Source organism: Leopardus geoffroyi, chromosome C3, assembly GCF_018350155.1.
Source record: "Leopardus geoffroyi isolate Oge1 chromosome C3, O.geoffroyi_Oge1_pat1.0, whole genome shotgun sequence".
NCBI classification, from domain to species: Eukaryota; Metazoa; Chordata; class Mammalia; order Carnivora; family Felidae; genus Leopardus; species Leopardus geoffroyi.
The window spans coordinates 120,699,800-120,715,970 of NC_059338.1; the positions used below are offsets into that span (position 1 = coordinate 120,699,800).

Consider the following 16,171-nt stretch of genomic DNA (forward strand, 5'->3'; position numbering starts at 1 on the left):
AGGAGGGGCAGAAAGAGAGGGAGAGGGAGAGAGAGAATCCCAAGCAGGCTCCTCACTGTTAGTGTGGAGCCCAACGCAGGGCTCAATATCACGAACCCTGAGATTATGATTTGAGCTGAAATCAAGAGTTGAACACTTAACCCACTGAGCCAGCCAGGCTCAGTTTTACACTTTAAGATAATCTCTAGAAGAAAATTTTGGAGATCAAATTTGATTCAGTACTCAAGATAACTTTCAAAAAAATTTCTCTGGAAAATTTTCATGTAACATACTTTGAAACAAGTGAACCTAGTAGTATTCTCTATTAAGATATGCCATGTTGGAGAAGAAGGTGAAATGGTTTCCCCTGGGAACAAGCATAGTTTTACAAACTATTTCTACTTTTAAATACAGAATAGTTGGGTTTTGTCGCAATTTTCAGAATTTAGCAATATTAGAAGATCCTAAACAGTGCTCTAAATGGATATTTTAAACATATAAAACATTAATTTTCTTAAGATTCCTAACCCTTTAATGACATTATTTTCAGTTATTTCACAGGACCATGATAACATCCCATAAAATTCTGAGGTAAAAGTAATTTAAAGTTAATAAAGGCCATACAGTCATTTTAAAAGGCAAAGGGCATAGATTACATAAGGAAACATCTGATAATGTCCCAAATTCCACAACAGTTGGGATTCACTGAGACAGATATTTATTCAATACTCTGATCCACAGATTTACAAAACTGCCACATGCTCTTTTCCCAAAATAAAGTATCAAACTTACAACTTTTAATTTTCCAATGGTTTCAGTTTGGTCTTCTATGATTTTGCACTTAATTCTTAATGCATCATTATCACGTTCATTTGCCTTTCTCAGAGACTCATTCTCTCTACATAAACTTTCATTTTGAGCCTCTAATTTGCCACGATTTAAGGCTAGAGACGATCCTAAGAAATAAACATCATGAGTTACAAACTTTTAAAGATCTTGGAGGATTCGTATTTTATGAATATCTAATTTAACAATGTAAATAAAAAGTAAATAAAAAGAAAAACTGAATAAAAACCCAAAATACATAAAGCATAATATAAAAGGAAACGGGAAAAGAACCAAAAGGCCCTTTAAACACCTGGGGCTATTTGGAAAACCTAAAGCCACAAATCAAAAACAAGCAACTCAGACATGTGATATTTAATTGATCAACTTAGGACATTCAAACAATCACATTAAAGATTCTTATATGGAATGGACAAATGAGCAATTCTCCACTAAGACCAACATCTAGCTATTCATAATTTGTAATCTATGAAGGCCATAAAACAGTGTCTATCTCTTGCTTTAGTGATTGGAAAAGAAAGGAGACTAAGAGTAAATATACCTACACCTAAAGTGGTTTTCATTCATACACTATTCTCACATTTCTCTATGTATAACAAAACTGTTACCAAATTTTTAGGAAAAAACATGAATACTGCATACTATACAAATAATTTAAAATCACTGTGTAAGAATTATTTCAATGACTTAGTTAGTTGAAGCACTGTAAATGTATACCTGATCAGAAAAGTAACCAAATTATGTTGGGAAGAAAACCAAAATTAAGAAAAAAATCAGAGCTGTAACTTCCTAACTAGTGTAATAAACTATTTCACATCTTAGGCATTTCATTTGGCAGTTTGGCTGGCAAATGCTTACTTATCCTTCCATATAAAGTGTTGCCTTTTTTTGGTATGTCTTAGGCAGAATTAATGAGCGCTTGTTTTTCTCATCAATACCCAGAATTGTTGGTTTAGAAGAATGAGCTATTTTCCCTTTGAAAATTTTACCTTGTTGTGCCAGCTCATGCCCCCATACTTTTCTTTCTGTCCTTAAACCATAAATTAGTGATTCCTTGGCGGCTAGCTCAGAAATGAGCTGGACTTTTTCATGCTTGAGAAGTTCTATTTGAATACTCTTCTGCTTGTCATCTTCAATCAAGATTTCAAGGGTGTTGATTTGATTCTGTATATCCCCAAAAAACATCAAAAAAAAAAAAAAAAAGCACAGTATTACATTTAAGTGCTCTATTTTTTACTTTTTGCATTTTAGGAGAAAAATTGTTATCTAACCAAATACAAAGTAAATGCTCCTAAATTTTACATTATAAAGGTTTTCATTTTAAGATAAGTGTACGTCATAAAATAAAAAGTCAAATTTTAAGGGACTATTCCTTTAAGAACGCTGAATTTTATTCTAATATCAGTTATCTTAAAAGAGCAATTACACATGTAATACTCAAAATTTCTCACCCAGCATTTATATCAATAATCTAAAGGTCACTTTCTGGAATTAAGTTTTCTTGGGCAAAATACCGCTAATGTTTAAAACTGAGACAACAGCACTAAAAAGGTTAATTTAAGAATTACTATAGCTAGGTCTATCTAAAGACAACCATCACCACCACAAGACTATCAGCAATTTGTGTGCCATTTCCCGAACCTCAACCATCTGAGTATCACCATCACAATTTCTGCTGTATCGCAGACAACTGGAACCTATTTACCTAAGTACAGTTCTTAAATTCACTTATTTTATTTAAATACCATTTTAGTGTAAGCAATACAATCTGTGAAGTCATTGTTTAATCTCCTAGTTATATTACTTTTCTCATATGCATCATATATATACTTAGCATTAAAATCATCACAATGTACATGAGACTATGATATAAAAAATTAAAGAGGAAATAAAATGTTTCAATGTTTTACCTGTAAATTTGCTGCTGTTTCCTGTTTCAATTTCGAAACTTCTGCAAGTTTTGTTTTTTGCTCCTTCACCATACAGTTCAAATCTTTAATTAAAGAGGAAGATTCATTTTCTTTTCGTTGCGCCCAAACAAGAGCATGCTTGCTCTTTGCTAACTCAGTTGCAACATTTTCAAAACCATCTTTAACCTATATTTCAAAATTGCATTATAAATAGCAGTTCTCCAAATATTTAGAAACTATTTGTTTCTGTGGCTGTGTTCTAATAAAACTTTATTTACAAAAATAGGCCTAGGGTCTTTAGTTTGCCAATCCCTGCTCTATAGAAATAGGAGAATTCAGGTTTCCCAATTCTTATTCCGGTGCTGTCTTTACTCGACCATTTATAATCTCACTCAGTTTTTGCAACAGCACTGAAGAGTAGCTATATTTTTGTGAAGAAACTAAGGCTCTAAGAATTTAAGTAATTTGCTTAAAATCATAGAGGCAACATGTAAATAAAGCTAGAATTCTAAAATGTAGTCCTCTCATCCAACCATATCTTGCTGATTTTGTTTTCAATAAAAAGCTAGATGCCAATTCTTACATCTTTAAATCTTCTGGCTTCAACAGTTAAAGCAATACGGAATTCATTTTCTAAATCCATATACTGTTGGTTTAATGTATCAATTTTTTCTTGGTACTCTTTTATATCTTGTTCATGCTTTCTTTCTTCTTTAGCTACTTCTTTAGCTAAGGCTTCTTGGAACTCAGCATCACTGAGAAACTCCCTTGTTTCAAGTTCTTTCCTGGAATGAAATACAAATAAAAATCGCAGGATGCTATTCATCTGGAAAGGAAAACTTTAAGGCTGTTTAAATAGTTATTAAATATTCTATATTCTCTATTGTTAACTTAAAATCAGCTTCTCACTTTCAAAAACAACCTGGCGGAGGATGGTAGTTAGACGAAGACTATATATATTCAGTGGTGATGGGGATAAAAGGGGTCTGCGGTATCTTAACTTCACTGAGATAGTTCAGAATCATTTTATGATTTCTAAAATTCTTCAGGTGCATTTGTAGAAGTCAAGTTCTACTTCACTATATCTTCTTTGACATACAACTGTGACATACAACTAATATAGTCTGACTGGTACTGGTGGTTGGTTAAGAGAAAAAAATCAGTGAAAGTGTGAAAGTATTCACTGGTCTTTTGATATATAGGGCAAGTTTATTTAAATATGAGTTAATTCTTTACAATTTTCCACTATTTTTCCTGAATAAGTCAAACCCATAATACAAAATCCATTATTTCTAGTTTTGGTTTCTTTAAATCAGAACAAGATGTTAAAAGATATCTGCGAAGGAAACTAAGTGCAAAATTTTAGATTTTTACAATTATTTCCCCCTTCATCTTTTATAGTCGTTCTGCCCCTGCACATGTTGACAATTTTCCCCAGTGCATCAAAATTTAAATTTATACAGTAAAAATTTCATTTACATAAGGGCAAAAACAAAACAGGTTTGGTAACAAACACAATTAACTCATGCAAATATACAATTCAACTGGTAGGGCAGTAAGTAGATAACTAGCTGCAAGTGTTCAAATTATTGTGGACTCCACAGAGCAGGGCTGGCAAACTATAAGTGATGGACCAAATCTGGCCGGAGACTCTTTTTTTTGGAAATAAACTTTTATTGGAACATAGCCATGCCCATTCATTTACATATTGCTTATGGCTACTTTATTACTACAAAAATATAGTTAGGTATGGCCTGCAAAGCCTAAAATATTTTCTATCTGGCCCTTCAAAGAAAAAGTTTGTTGACTCCTGCACTACAGAGGAATAAAGGCTATTGATTAATTTAACAGGCAGTTACCTGGGGGTCAATGAAAATAGTTTTCTCGGGGCACCTGGGTGGCTCAGTCGGTTAAGTGTCCGACTTCAGCTCAGGTCATGACCTCACACTCTGAGTTCGAGCCCTGCATCGGGCTCCTTGCTGACAGCTCGGAGCCTGGAGCCTGCTTCCGATTCTGTGTCTCCCTCTCTCTCCGCCCCTCCCCTGCTTACACTCTGTCTCTGTCTCTCTCTCTCAAAAATAAACAAACATTAAAAAAAAAATGAAAAAAAAAATAGTTTTCTCTACTACAATGACTGACTTTTGGTTGGGCTTGAAAAAATGCAAAATGAGCTTCATTATTATAAGTTCTTACCTCAATAAAGCCACCTATTTGTTTTTAAGCTATCAGTTCTTTCTGTAAGACTGATTTTAATGCATACCTAAACATGTTATTTTCCATGAGCTAATTCTGTCAGACTTCAGCACTGATCAATCAGTCTAGCTTTAGGTAAGTAAGGTAGGGAGGAACCAAGAAGCTTTCTTTCTCTATTTTTAAAAGTCATTTTCCTGATGTATTTTTCATTTACCTGTGTTCTTGTTCTTTCAATGTAAGAACTTCATGAAGTTGTTGTACTTGTTCCTTTTCTTGATGAAGAGAAGTTCTAAGTAAGTTTATTTCTCTATCAGCAGCAGCAGCTTTGAGCTCCATCTCTTGGATAAGTCGTATCTGAGTAAATATATACATTACAGTATTTAGATAATACTCTCCCTGCTTCTATTTTAATGATACTTCCCCAAAGAAAACTGACTTCTAAATAGAACCTGGTGACTAAGGTGATTTTTTTCCAAATTTATTAAATTAATGATGCCATGGTCACATAAAAGTACAATCTTAGAAGCATCGGACTACCATTAACTATTGTTTAGTTACATCATAGACCTCAATAACTTCCACTCAAAAGGCATGAAAATGAAATATCTTCGGGATCCCCAAAGAGACTTTTAAAACTTGGCTCCCAGAACATAAGCCTAATAACCTCCAATATTTCCACCAACTATTCTTAAAACTGCTTTGCAAGTGCTAGTCAGAAATAACTCCATGGTGGGGAGTGGGGGGCCTGATTGGCTCAGTTGGTAGAGCATCCGACTCTTGATCGGGGGGTTGCTAAGTTCAAACCCTACATTGGGTGTAGAGATTACTTTTATTTTCAGCATGAAAGTGATGTGGGGTGGAGGGTCAGAGAGAGAGAGGGAAAGAGAATCCCTAGTAGGCTCTGCACTGTCAGCACAGAGCCAGATGTGGGGGCTTGTACCCGTGAACCGTGAGATCATAACCTGAGACGAAATCAAGAGTCTGACACTTAACCGACTGAGCCACCCAAGTGCCCAAAATAAAATCTTTAAAAAAAAAAAAAAAAGAAAAAGAAAGAATTCCACAGGAATTGTTACATTTAAATTAATTTTTGCATATAGTCTAACATCTTTGAAGTTTACTCTATAACAATATAACTTGTTTCAAGATGAAAGCTATGAATTTGTGTTAATTCACATGGTTGACAGATTTAAAGAGAAATACCTGTGCTGCTTGCTGTTGCCCCTTCTGCCTCTCCATTTTTTCTAATGCTTTTTCCAGGGTTCTTAAGTGTCGAATGTGATACTCTTGTTGATCTCTTGCTTTGATTAATTCGATACTTAGATTTTTTACTTCATTTTGAAGTTTGTGAACCATAACTTCGAGTTGTGCTTTGGAATTTCTCTCTTTATATATAATTTCCTTTAACCTAAAGCGAAATTGAATGTGGTTTTAAGTATATTACACATACAAAAGGTTAAAAATTGTAGTAAACATTAAAGGTTACAGTAAAGAGGAAATTTGAAGTAGGTTTCAAATCCTCATTAGGTAAAAATGGCTGAAAAACAATATAATACAACTCTCTCCCATCCCTGAAACAAACACTGTGCCAAAAGGGAAAACACTCCATACAAATTAATAAAATTTTATCTTATATGAACTTTGCTATTCAACAGCAAAACTTTATTAAACACCTAATTTGTTTCAGACATTATGCTAGGTATGGGCTTAAAAGCAAGCTAGATGGATTAAGATACAGCCTGTGCCTTCAAGGAGTTCAAGGAGAGGGAAGAGACATGGATACAGTTACAAAGCTGTAAGAGAGAATTGATATATAAATAGATACCTGGAAGTTAACTTTGACAAAGTATTGATCCCAGCTTTGTAATAGTTGGAACTGTTTGATTACAACTGAAAACTCTTAACTAAGTTAAAAGAGAGAATCTGTTGACCTACATGACCATTCAGAGAATGGGGTGCACTATTCTGAGGAGCCCCTGAAACCAAGGACATGAAGACCATAAGGGCTATTTGTAATTCTCTACAGGCTGGTTTCTGTTTTCCTAATGTAGGCTTCCTTGTAAAGTATGGCAAGAAGGAAATGGGCTCACATCCTAACAGCCCTGAGGACCAAATAGAAAAGATTATCTTTCTCTAGTTCAACTTAGAAGAGAGTTCTAGGAAAGGTCTGATTAGTCCAATTTGGTTCATATGCCCACTGTATGCACCAATCACTGTGGCCATGGACTAAGGCATTTCGTTTACCCAGCTTGGGTCAGATGTTCATCTCTTGACCAATATTATATAGGCAGAGAGGCAAATGATGAAAGAATACAAGTCTGGTGTTTGAAAATGGTACAACATGGGTGCCTGGTGGCTCAGTCAGCTGAGCGTCCTCTGACTCTTGGTTTTGGCTCCGGTCATGATCTCATGGTTTCATGAGTTCAAGCCCCGCATCAGGCTCTGACAGTGTGGAGCCTGCTTGGAATTCTGTCTCTCCCCAATTCCACTCTCTTTCTGCTCCTCCCTCACTTGCACTGTCTCTCTCAAAATAAATAAACTTAAAAAATTTTTTTAAAAAAGAAAATGGGACAACAAACAGCGAAGACACAGCCTCATGAATAAATTACTGAGCTAGGCAGCCACTCCTATATATATTTACTATAATTTCCAAGCCACAACTGAAAAAAGTACATATATCCATCAGGTGCTATACTAGTCATTTCTCCAATTCTTATCCTTACTATGTCTCCTCTTCCGTTTGAGAGTAGTCTCCGAACTGGTCTTCCTTTGTTTACTTTCTCAACGCCAGTTTGGTGTGAAAGAGTATTAGCCTTTATTCTGTGGACCACCATATTTGGAGAATGAGGCAGAGCAGCTACGGATCAGTACAATCAGAACAACCATCTAAGCAAGAGATAAGGGCCTAAACTAAGGTGACAGTCTCAGGATAAAGAAAAGATAGTTCAACACTTTTTAGCAAGTAGAATAAAGAAGATACCAATACCAACTGGTTATGGGATATGAGAACAAGAAAGCAGCAAAAAAAAAAAAAAAAAAAAAAAAAAAAATGATTCCTAAATTGCTAGCTTTGGTGGCTGACTGGATGAGACATCATTTATTAGAACAGAGAATATAAAATAAGGGAGCAGGATAAGTCTACTTGTGGACATGCTGATTTAAGACACTTAGGAGCAAGGTACACAGGTATTTCTGGTAGATAATCAGATGATCAGATCTGTTGTTCATCAAGGAGATCTGGATGACATATAAAGATTTGGGAGTTTATAGGTTATGTGTTAAAAGCATAGTAGAGAAGACTGAGTTTCTGAAATAATGTATATTCAGAACATGGCACCTAGATGTTAGACTCTATTAGGGATGAGGAATGCAGAGTCCCTACCAAGTCCCTTAAGGGGATATGAAAGTGTGTGAGGATCTAATGCCAAACGAACATTTGAGGTATAAATAAAAGGCAAATCAGAAATGATTGAAGCTGAATTTTTAAGAAAATAACGAGTATATAACATGGTAAAACATGGACAACAATGGAGAAGTTAGGCAAGGATAAAGATGAAGTGTGCCCAAAGCCTTTCAATTTAAATGGAAGCTGGCTAGCAGCCCCAGACACTGCTTCCTCAAAAATCCCATTAAATAATACCTACAATACAGAATAAAGCAAAAATTCATACACCTACAATTAAAAACAAGAGAAAACATAATGTCAAAGTCTGGAAGAAATTTTGATTAGAATAAAAACAAAACTAAGTTAAAATAAAAACCACCCCTAAAACACTCACGCTTTGCCTCATAAAACTACAACTTCATAAAAGTGGGGGGGGGGGGGCGGAGGATATATCCTCTCTTTTTTTTAAAAAAAAATTTTTTTTTTAATTTATTTATTTTTGAGACAGAGAGAGACAGACCATGAATGGGGGAGGGTCAGAGAGAGGGAGACACAGAATCTGAAACAGGCTCCAGGCCCTGAGCTGTCAGCACAGAGCCTGACGCGGGGCTCGAACTCACGGACCGCGAGATCACGACCTGAGCCGAAGTCGGACGCTTAACCGACTGAGCCACCCAGGCGCCCCTATCCTCTCTTCCATGACTCAGGGTCCCAGGGGCTCTGTAAATCTACCACTGCACTCTGTTAGCTAAGTATGCACCTAATGCAAATAAGAGTACTGTTTTTCTGAGGCCGTCATAGACTGTTAATTTATCCATTCTGTTTCTTTACCCCTGCCTGACCAGCATCTTCTTATATCAAAGACAGCATGTCCCAAACCAAATAAGGCAGGAAGTTGGTGGGTGGTGGTAATAGTAATAGTAATAGTAATAGTAACAGTAACAGTAATAGTAATAGTATAATGCATCATGCTTATATAACAGAGGTTCTCAGAGAACACATGATGAGTACCATAATTTTCCTTATAATGCGTGGGTACTAAGTATGAGAGAAGTAGGCAGTGGGGAATAAAAAATAACACACAAGTACCACAACATTTTGAGTTAAACGCCTAAAAGAACCTGGGAATTGGGCTAGGAGCTGTGTACATCAACTTAACTAATCTATTAAGATCGTAGAAGGGAATTTATCCACTGTACAAACAGACAGGAAATGGAACTAAGAACAACTTCCCAAACGCTATCTGTTGGCAAATACTGAATCTAGAAACAGTGTGCTCATTCAAGGATAAGACACATAAATCAACAAGAACTATGGAGAAAACTCTTGTAACTGTTTGAGGAAAAGTATCACTTTAGAAATAATTACCTACAGGAAACAGAAGATGACGTTACTGTAATTTCAGAAAACTGGTATTCTTACAGAATGGAGTAAGACAAACCTGCATTAAAGAATACATACAGGACAAAACAAAACAAAACAAAACAAAAAAAAAAACAACAGATAAAATGGGAAATGGAAATGGATACGATGGAAAAACAGAAATACCAGAATAAGAAACTTGGGCTATCTGGTACCAAAGCCCACTGCAGAAGAGAAAATGCAACAGAGACCAAATATGACCTCCAAAGCTGAAAGTTCGCCAATCCCTACCCTTAACAGAAACCAACACTTTACAGGAAAAAACTGCCAATCCCTGTTCCAGTCTCTTGCTCTTCTTCACTTATAATACTTAAATTTATCTAACACTTCTCAGCTTGAGGGCAGCAGCTTGACAGCAAATAAGTATACCCTGAATCCTTCATTTACAAAAAAAACTTATAAGGCATTAAATCTTTAAATAAAATGAGTTCAAAACAAACTAAAACCACATACATTGTTTTTGGTCTTACTACAGCTAGTGTAAACTGAGGTACTCCATTTCCAAGTTAGATTTACAGACTTTGCCCTTACCTATCTGTGGTGAGCCTAGCCAGTGTATGAAAACCTTTTTTCTCCTTTGCATGTTTGTGCAGTTCATCAATATAATTCCTAAGTTTCTTTTCAGCTTGTTCAGCTTTCCACCTCTTCTCTCTCTCTTGGTCTAGTTGTTGAAGGAGTGTCTGAAAGAAAACAATAGGGTTATGTGAACCTAGAAAAGTTACCTAACCTTTCACTGCCTCAATTTTATCATTTGTAATATAGAAATAATAGTTAGCTAATTAAAAAAAAATTTTTTTAACGTTTTATTTCTTTTTGAGACAGAGAGAGACAGAGCATGAATGGGGGAGGGGCAGAGAGAGAGGGAGACACAGAATTGGAAGCAGGCTCCAGGCTCTGAGCCATCAGCCCAGAGCCCGACGCGGGGCTCGAACTCACGGACCGCGAGATCGTGACCTGAGCTGAAGTCGGATGCTTAACCGACTGAGCCACCCAGGCGCCCCAATAGTTATCTAATTTAAAGGGCTGTGGTAAGAATTAAACAAACTAATGGAAGTAAAGCACTATACAGAACAGTGGAGAACAGTGCCTGGTACATAACAGCCACTCAATAAATGTTAGCTGGTATTATTATTGTCCTAGTGATTATTATCTTTCAAACATTAAAGCCTCTATACTTGAGACTAGGGGGAGGAAACCAATGGCATGAAAGGTGTGATACAGGTTAAAAAGCAATTATTCTACTGGAACAACAATGCACATTACAACTGAAAGTGTAAGTAGCACTTCACAAATAAAGCAAGGGCAAATTGATGGAAAATATAAATCAAAGTGTACTAAAACTCTTAACAACGTGAGAATGATTAAGGCAAATACTGAAGAATATTTAAATTCCTAAAGGCCTTTTTTTTTCTTTTTAAGTTAAGCTCCCTGCCCAACGCTGGGCTCAAATTCACAACCCCGAGATCAAGAGTTGTACACTCTACTGGGTGTCCTTAAAGCCCTCTTAATCTGGGATCTATGCATCCAAATTTGGGTTTCAGCAGAGTACGTGAAAACCTTGAAATTATACACATTTTTTGAGTGTGTAAAGTAGACTTCTCAGCGAAGACCCATAAATTTCCTTAGAAATTTAAAAGGGTCTGAGACCCGAAAGAAAGGAACCACTGTTTTAAGAAATAAGACTTTGAAAATTCTGGTTTTTTTCTCCATAAGCATATAACAAATGATTTCACCAAAATCTGACCTTAGATAAATGTATAATTTTCATTCCTTTACAATTTGCAAAAATAGTGTTATACAAAATCTGCAAATCGGGAAGGGAAAAACAACCCAAACCATCACCCTAATAAAATTATATGCAGTATTTTTTGCTCATAAAAACATGCATTATTTTACTAGGACTAATTCTACATTTAAAACTAAGATTATTCACATTCATTTTTTCTTAATCTCCTATGCCATACCCGGTAAGTGGTGTCTTCTGAGCTACTATTGTCTACTTTAATGAGCTCCTTTTTCTGTTCTTCTGATTCTTCTAATGTATTACAGTTTGCTAAAGATGATCTTACATATAAGTCTTTAAAGAAAGGTTGTTTCATTTTACGATTACAACTGCAAAGAGAAAAACATAGGTAATAATTCAGAAATGTATAGTATTTATTCTACTTTACACAACTTAGGTAATGACGGTCTATCAGAGAAAGGGATCCTTTTGTATAAATGTATATAAACGTGCTGATCAAATCTGAGCCAGCAAGGCTGAAAAGTCAAATCTCTGACATTAGAAAAGTAAGAAATATCGCTCTAAGCTTTAAAGGAACAAGCCAACAGTATTAACTTGTATCTCTGCGCCTTATTCAAATTTCTAAAACTCAAACAATTACCTCATAAAAGCGTTGTTTTTGTTGTGGTGCTTAATAGTCTGAATAGTTTTGGAATAGTATGGGATTTTTGATCTTTGAGGAATTCTCCTATTACATTCTTTTCTGTTTCCATATTCGCTTTCAGAAGTCATATCCGTATCTCTTTTTGGTCTGATATCTTTCTCGGGCACATTACTTATTAAAGAATCGGAAGTCTAGAATAAAAGAACCAACAAGGTTTGTTAAAGTTCAATTCAGTATAAAAGATTTAAATGTGATATTTCCTAAAACATTATGACTTTTTACAAGATTAAGAGTTTATAAACTAGGTATGTTTAGAATTAAAGACAGGAAATTCAGCTTCTGGTATGGACAAATAAGTTCCGACAAGGTTGATTCTCAGGACAGCAATCACAAACTCTAGGAAAAATATAAACAACAATAAACAAAAACTATTTGGACACCCTGGAAAGTGAACAAAAGCTGGCTTATTCTATAGCTGACACTTAGAAAAAATGACCAGAACAGGGTGTTTCTATTTTTATGGTTTTTTTCACTTGAGAGCTTAACACAATCAGCAGTATGTAGGGAATCTTTAGTTTCAGGTAGAAAAACCATAGACCTTTGGGCCTAAAGAATCACAGGCTAGTACAGACTACAAGAAGCCAGTAAAACATAAGAAAAAATAAACTGCTGCCCAAGACAGACAAATTTATAGTTCGAGTGAAAGCAAGTTAAATGTTTCTACATCTGAAGTATCAGTCTTTGGAGGGCTTATAATAGCATCTGAAGTCTCCACAACCTAACATTCACAATGTCCAGGATAAAATCCAAAATTATTCACCATAGGAAAAACCAACAAAATATGACCTATTCTCAAGGGAAAATGCAATCAGTGGAGACCTAACTTGAGAGGACTCAAATATTCAAATAAGCAAAAAACAACAGACTATTACTTGGCTATAAAAAAAGAATGAGATATTGCCATTTATGACAACATGGATGGACCTAGGGTATTTTGCTAAGTGAAATAAGTCAGAGAAAGACAACACCATATGATTTCACCCATATGTGGAATCTAAAAATCGAAACTAACGAACAAACGTACAAAAAAATCATAAAGTGACAAATAAATACAGAGAACAAACTGGTGGTTTCCACAGTGGAGGGGACTGAGGGATGAGAGAAATGAGTGAAACAGATGGGAAGGTAGAGGTTTCTAGTTATGGAACGAATAAATCAGCATAGGGAATACAGTCAATGGTACTGCAGTAACATTGTATGATGACAGATGGTAGATATAATTGTGGTGAACATATACAGAGTTGGGGAGGTCAAAGGTTATACACATAGTTACTATGTGACCTAGCAATTTCACTACTAGATACATAGCAAAAAGAGATGAAAACCTGTGTCTACGCAAAAGCTTACTCATGAATGTTCATAGCAGCATTTCTCATAATAGTCAAAAAATGGAAATTACCCAAAATACCCAAAAAGAATGGATAAAATGTGGTATATTCACTCAACAGATTAGCTGACACACAAAAAAAACGAAGTACTGATACATGCTACAAAATAGGTAAAACCTGAAAACATTATACTAAGTGAAAAAACAGTCACAAAAGGCCACATATTGTATGACTCTATTTACATTAAATTTCCAAAATAGGCAAATCCAGAGAAAAATAAAATTTACCAGTGGCTGCCTAGGACTGGAGGGAAATGGTAGTGACTGCTAATGCGTACAATTGAATTGCACAGTAAGGGATTTATAACTCAATAAGGCGCTTATTAAAAACTGATTAGAGAAAAAAGATTTATCATATAAATTACAAGCATAAGAAGGCTGGAATGGCTATATTAATATCACATATAACAGACTTTGAGAAAACAATACTTCCAGAGACAAAGAGGAACATTTCATTAGGAAGACAAAGCAGCTGTAAACACGTACATGCTTAATACCAGAGCTTCAAAATATAATAAGCAAATGTTCAGAGAATTAAAGTAAGAAACAGACCAATCTACACTCTTAGATGGAGATTTCAACGCCTTGCATGCAAGGGCTAGAACCAGACAAATAAATTTTTAAAAAATCACTATCAGCAACTGATAGAACTAGACACAAAAATCAGTAATGATACAAGTCATTTTAAAATACTATTAGTCATCCTGACTTAACAAGTTTACAATACACATTCTGTTCAAGTGCAGAAAGATCCACCAAGTTAGACCATATGCTGGGCTATAAAATAAGTCTCAGTAAATTTAAAGAGTAAAATTATCCAGAATGTTCTCTGACAAAATGGAAGGAAATTAGAAGTTACTAGCAATAAACATGTCTAGGAACCACAAATATTTGAAAATTAAATAAGACAATTCTAAATAATCCTTGGATGAAGGAAGAAATCACAAGAGAAATTAGAAAATACTTACAGCTAGATGATGAAAACAGATGTCTAAAAATTTGTGAAATGTAGCTAACGCAGTGTTTAAAATTTTTTATTGCTTTAAATGTTTAATTAATTTAACTAGACGACTGGTGTAAAATCAGTAATCTAAGCACTTACATTAAGAATCTAAAAAATGGGGAGTTAAGACCGTGGAGTAATAAGAGGACTCTGGACTTGTCCCCTGAACACAGCTAGATCAACATTAAACCATTCTGAACACCTAGGAAATCGATCTGAGGATTAATAGAACAACCTACACAATTTGAGGGAGAGAACACTGCAGGTACAGCGCAGAGAGGTGAATTGAGGGAGAGAAGAGCTGTGGTGCAGCAGAGGGGAAGGAGCCATTTTCACAGAGAGGAGAAAGGCACAGGGTGAGAGAGAGCAGCGTATTGAGTTTGTGCAAGAACACACTCCCTCTGAAAGCAGCTAGAGGGGGAGTGAAAACATGAACAGGGGTCTGCACAAGAAGACTGTTCCCCAAAAGCAATGACAAAGGAAAAAGGAGAAGGTATCACTACTATCCGTTTTTATACACAGCAGTGTCTAAAGTTTCAGAGCTCAGCCTGGCTGGTGCTCTGGCAAAGAAGCAGGGTGGAACACCAGGAGCAGGCAGCAGGGTCCAAGGATCCCCTGGGTCCCCCGGGGAGAAGCAGTTCCCCTGCTTGGAGTGCATTTGGCACAGGTGATAAGCTCTCTCCCCAGGCAAAAGACCTAGTGGGTGCCATCAAGCTACCACATTCACCCATATAAGAATAATGATGTCAGCTGAGGGCAGCAAATGTCAGCTGAGGGCAGCTGTGTGTTGTGATTTACCATAAACTGAGCCACTGCCACGGCATGGTGATGCGACTATTTCCAGTGACAAGCTGGCCCTGGCCACAGGACGGTGAGATGCTCCCTCAGATCACTGTGGTTTCAAACCGTGGGGGTCTCTGAAGTGTGGGGTTCCAAAACAGAGCCTCACCTGAGACAAAACTCTGGAGAGGTGCTTCCTGGTGGCAGACAGCTAGGACACAGACGGGAAAGGCAGGGAGCTGAGGACACAGGAGGGGAAACTGATCGTCCATCTGTGTGGGCACAAACATCCCACTCTGGAGACTAGAGAGCAGAGTGAAGCCATTTTTACCATTAGCCCACCAATAAGTATCTACCCCAGTGAGATAAACAGCGCCACCAAGTGGAGAACAGAACTGTTAAACCTAGTACCCGCTACCTGTGCCTTCCAGGCACATCTCCACTAGGATTAAGTCCATTCGAGAATCAGAGAAACAGGCCACTCCCCCAGAAGAACACCAATGCCTTCCATGAGTTCAGTCGGCTGATCATAGACTGCTGCAAAATTTCAGCTCTACGTGATCTAGCTTCGTTTGGGTTTTTTTTTGTTATTGTTCATTTGCTGTTGTTGCTTCTGTTTTTTGTTGTTTTTTTTCTTTTATTTCTTGGATGCAGAATGAACAAAATTTATTATTTTTTTAATTTTTAATTTTTTTCTCTTTTCTTTTTTCTTCAAGCTTCTCTTAATCAGACCAAAACAAGCTTAGGCCTACCTTCCTTTATTTGATAGAAATTTAATTTAAAATTTTTATTTCATCCTGTTATTATTATTATTGTTTT

The 16,171-nt window shown here is 36.1% G+C and overlaps 1 protein-coding gene across 6 annotated transcripts in view; it reads right to left on the reverse strand.

Moving 5' to 3' along the window:
- LRRCC1 (leucine rich repeat and coiled-coil centrosomal protein 1) overlaps window positions 1–16,171 on the reverse strand; it is a 47,236-nt gene that overhangs the window by 10,186 nt on the left and 20,879 nt on the right. For all 6 annotated transcript variants that reach the window (XR_006706501.1, XM_045454682.1, XM_045454683.1 and 3 more), the window contains 9 exons: window positions 12,120–12,313; window positions 11,700–11,847; window positions 10,267–10,415; window positions 6,132–6,336; window positions 5,143–5,282; window positions 3,319–3,520; window positions 2,736–2,921; window positions 1,815–1,989; window positions 772–935 (listed from right to left, as the gene is read on the reverse strand). Coding sequence is in view for 5 of the 6 variants with exons in the window: in XM_045454682.1 (XP_045310638.1) it covers window positions 772–935; window positions 1,815–1,989; window positions 2,736–2,921; window positions 3,319–3,520; window positions 5,143–5,282; window positions 6,132–6,336; window positions 10,267–10,415; window positions 11,700–11,847; window positions 12,120–12,313 (1,563 nt within the window). In the remaining variant the exon portion in view is untranslated. The remainder of the gene's footprint in view (window positions 1–771; window positions 936–1,814; window positions 1,990–2,735; window positions 2,922–3,318; window positions 3,521–5,142; window positions 5,283–6,131; window positions 6,337–10,266; window positions 10,416–11,699; window positions 11,848–12,119; window positions 12,314–16,171) is intronic.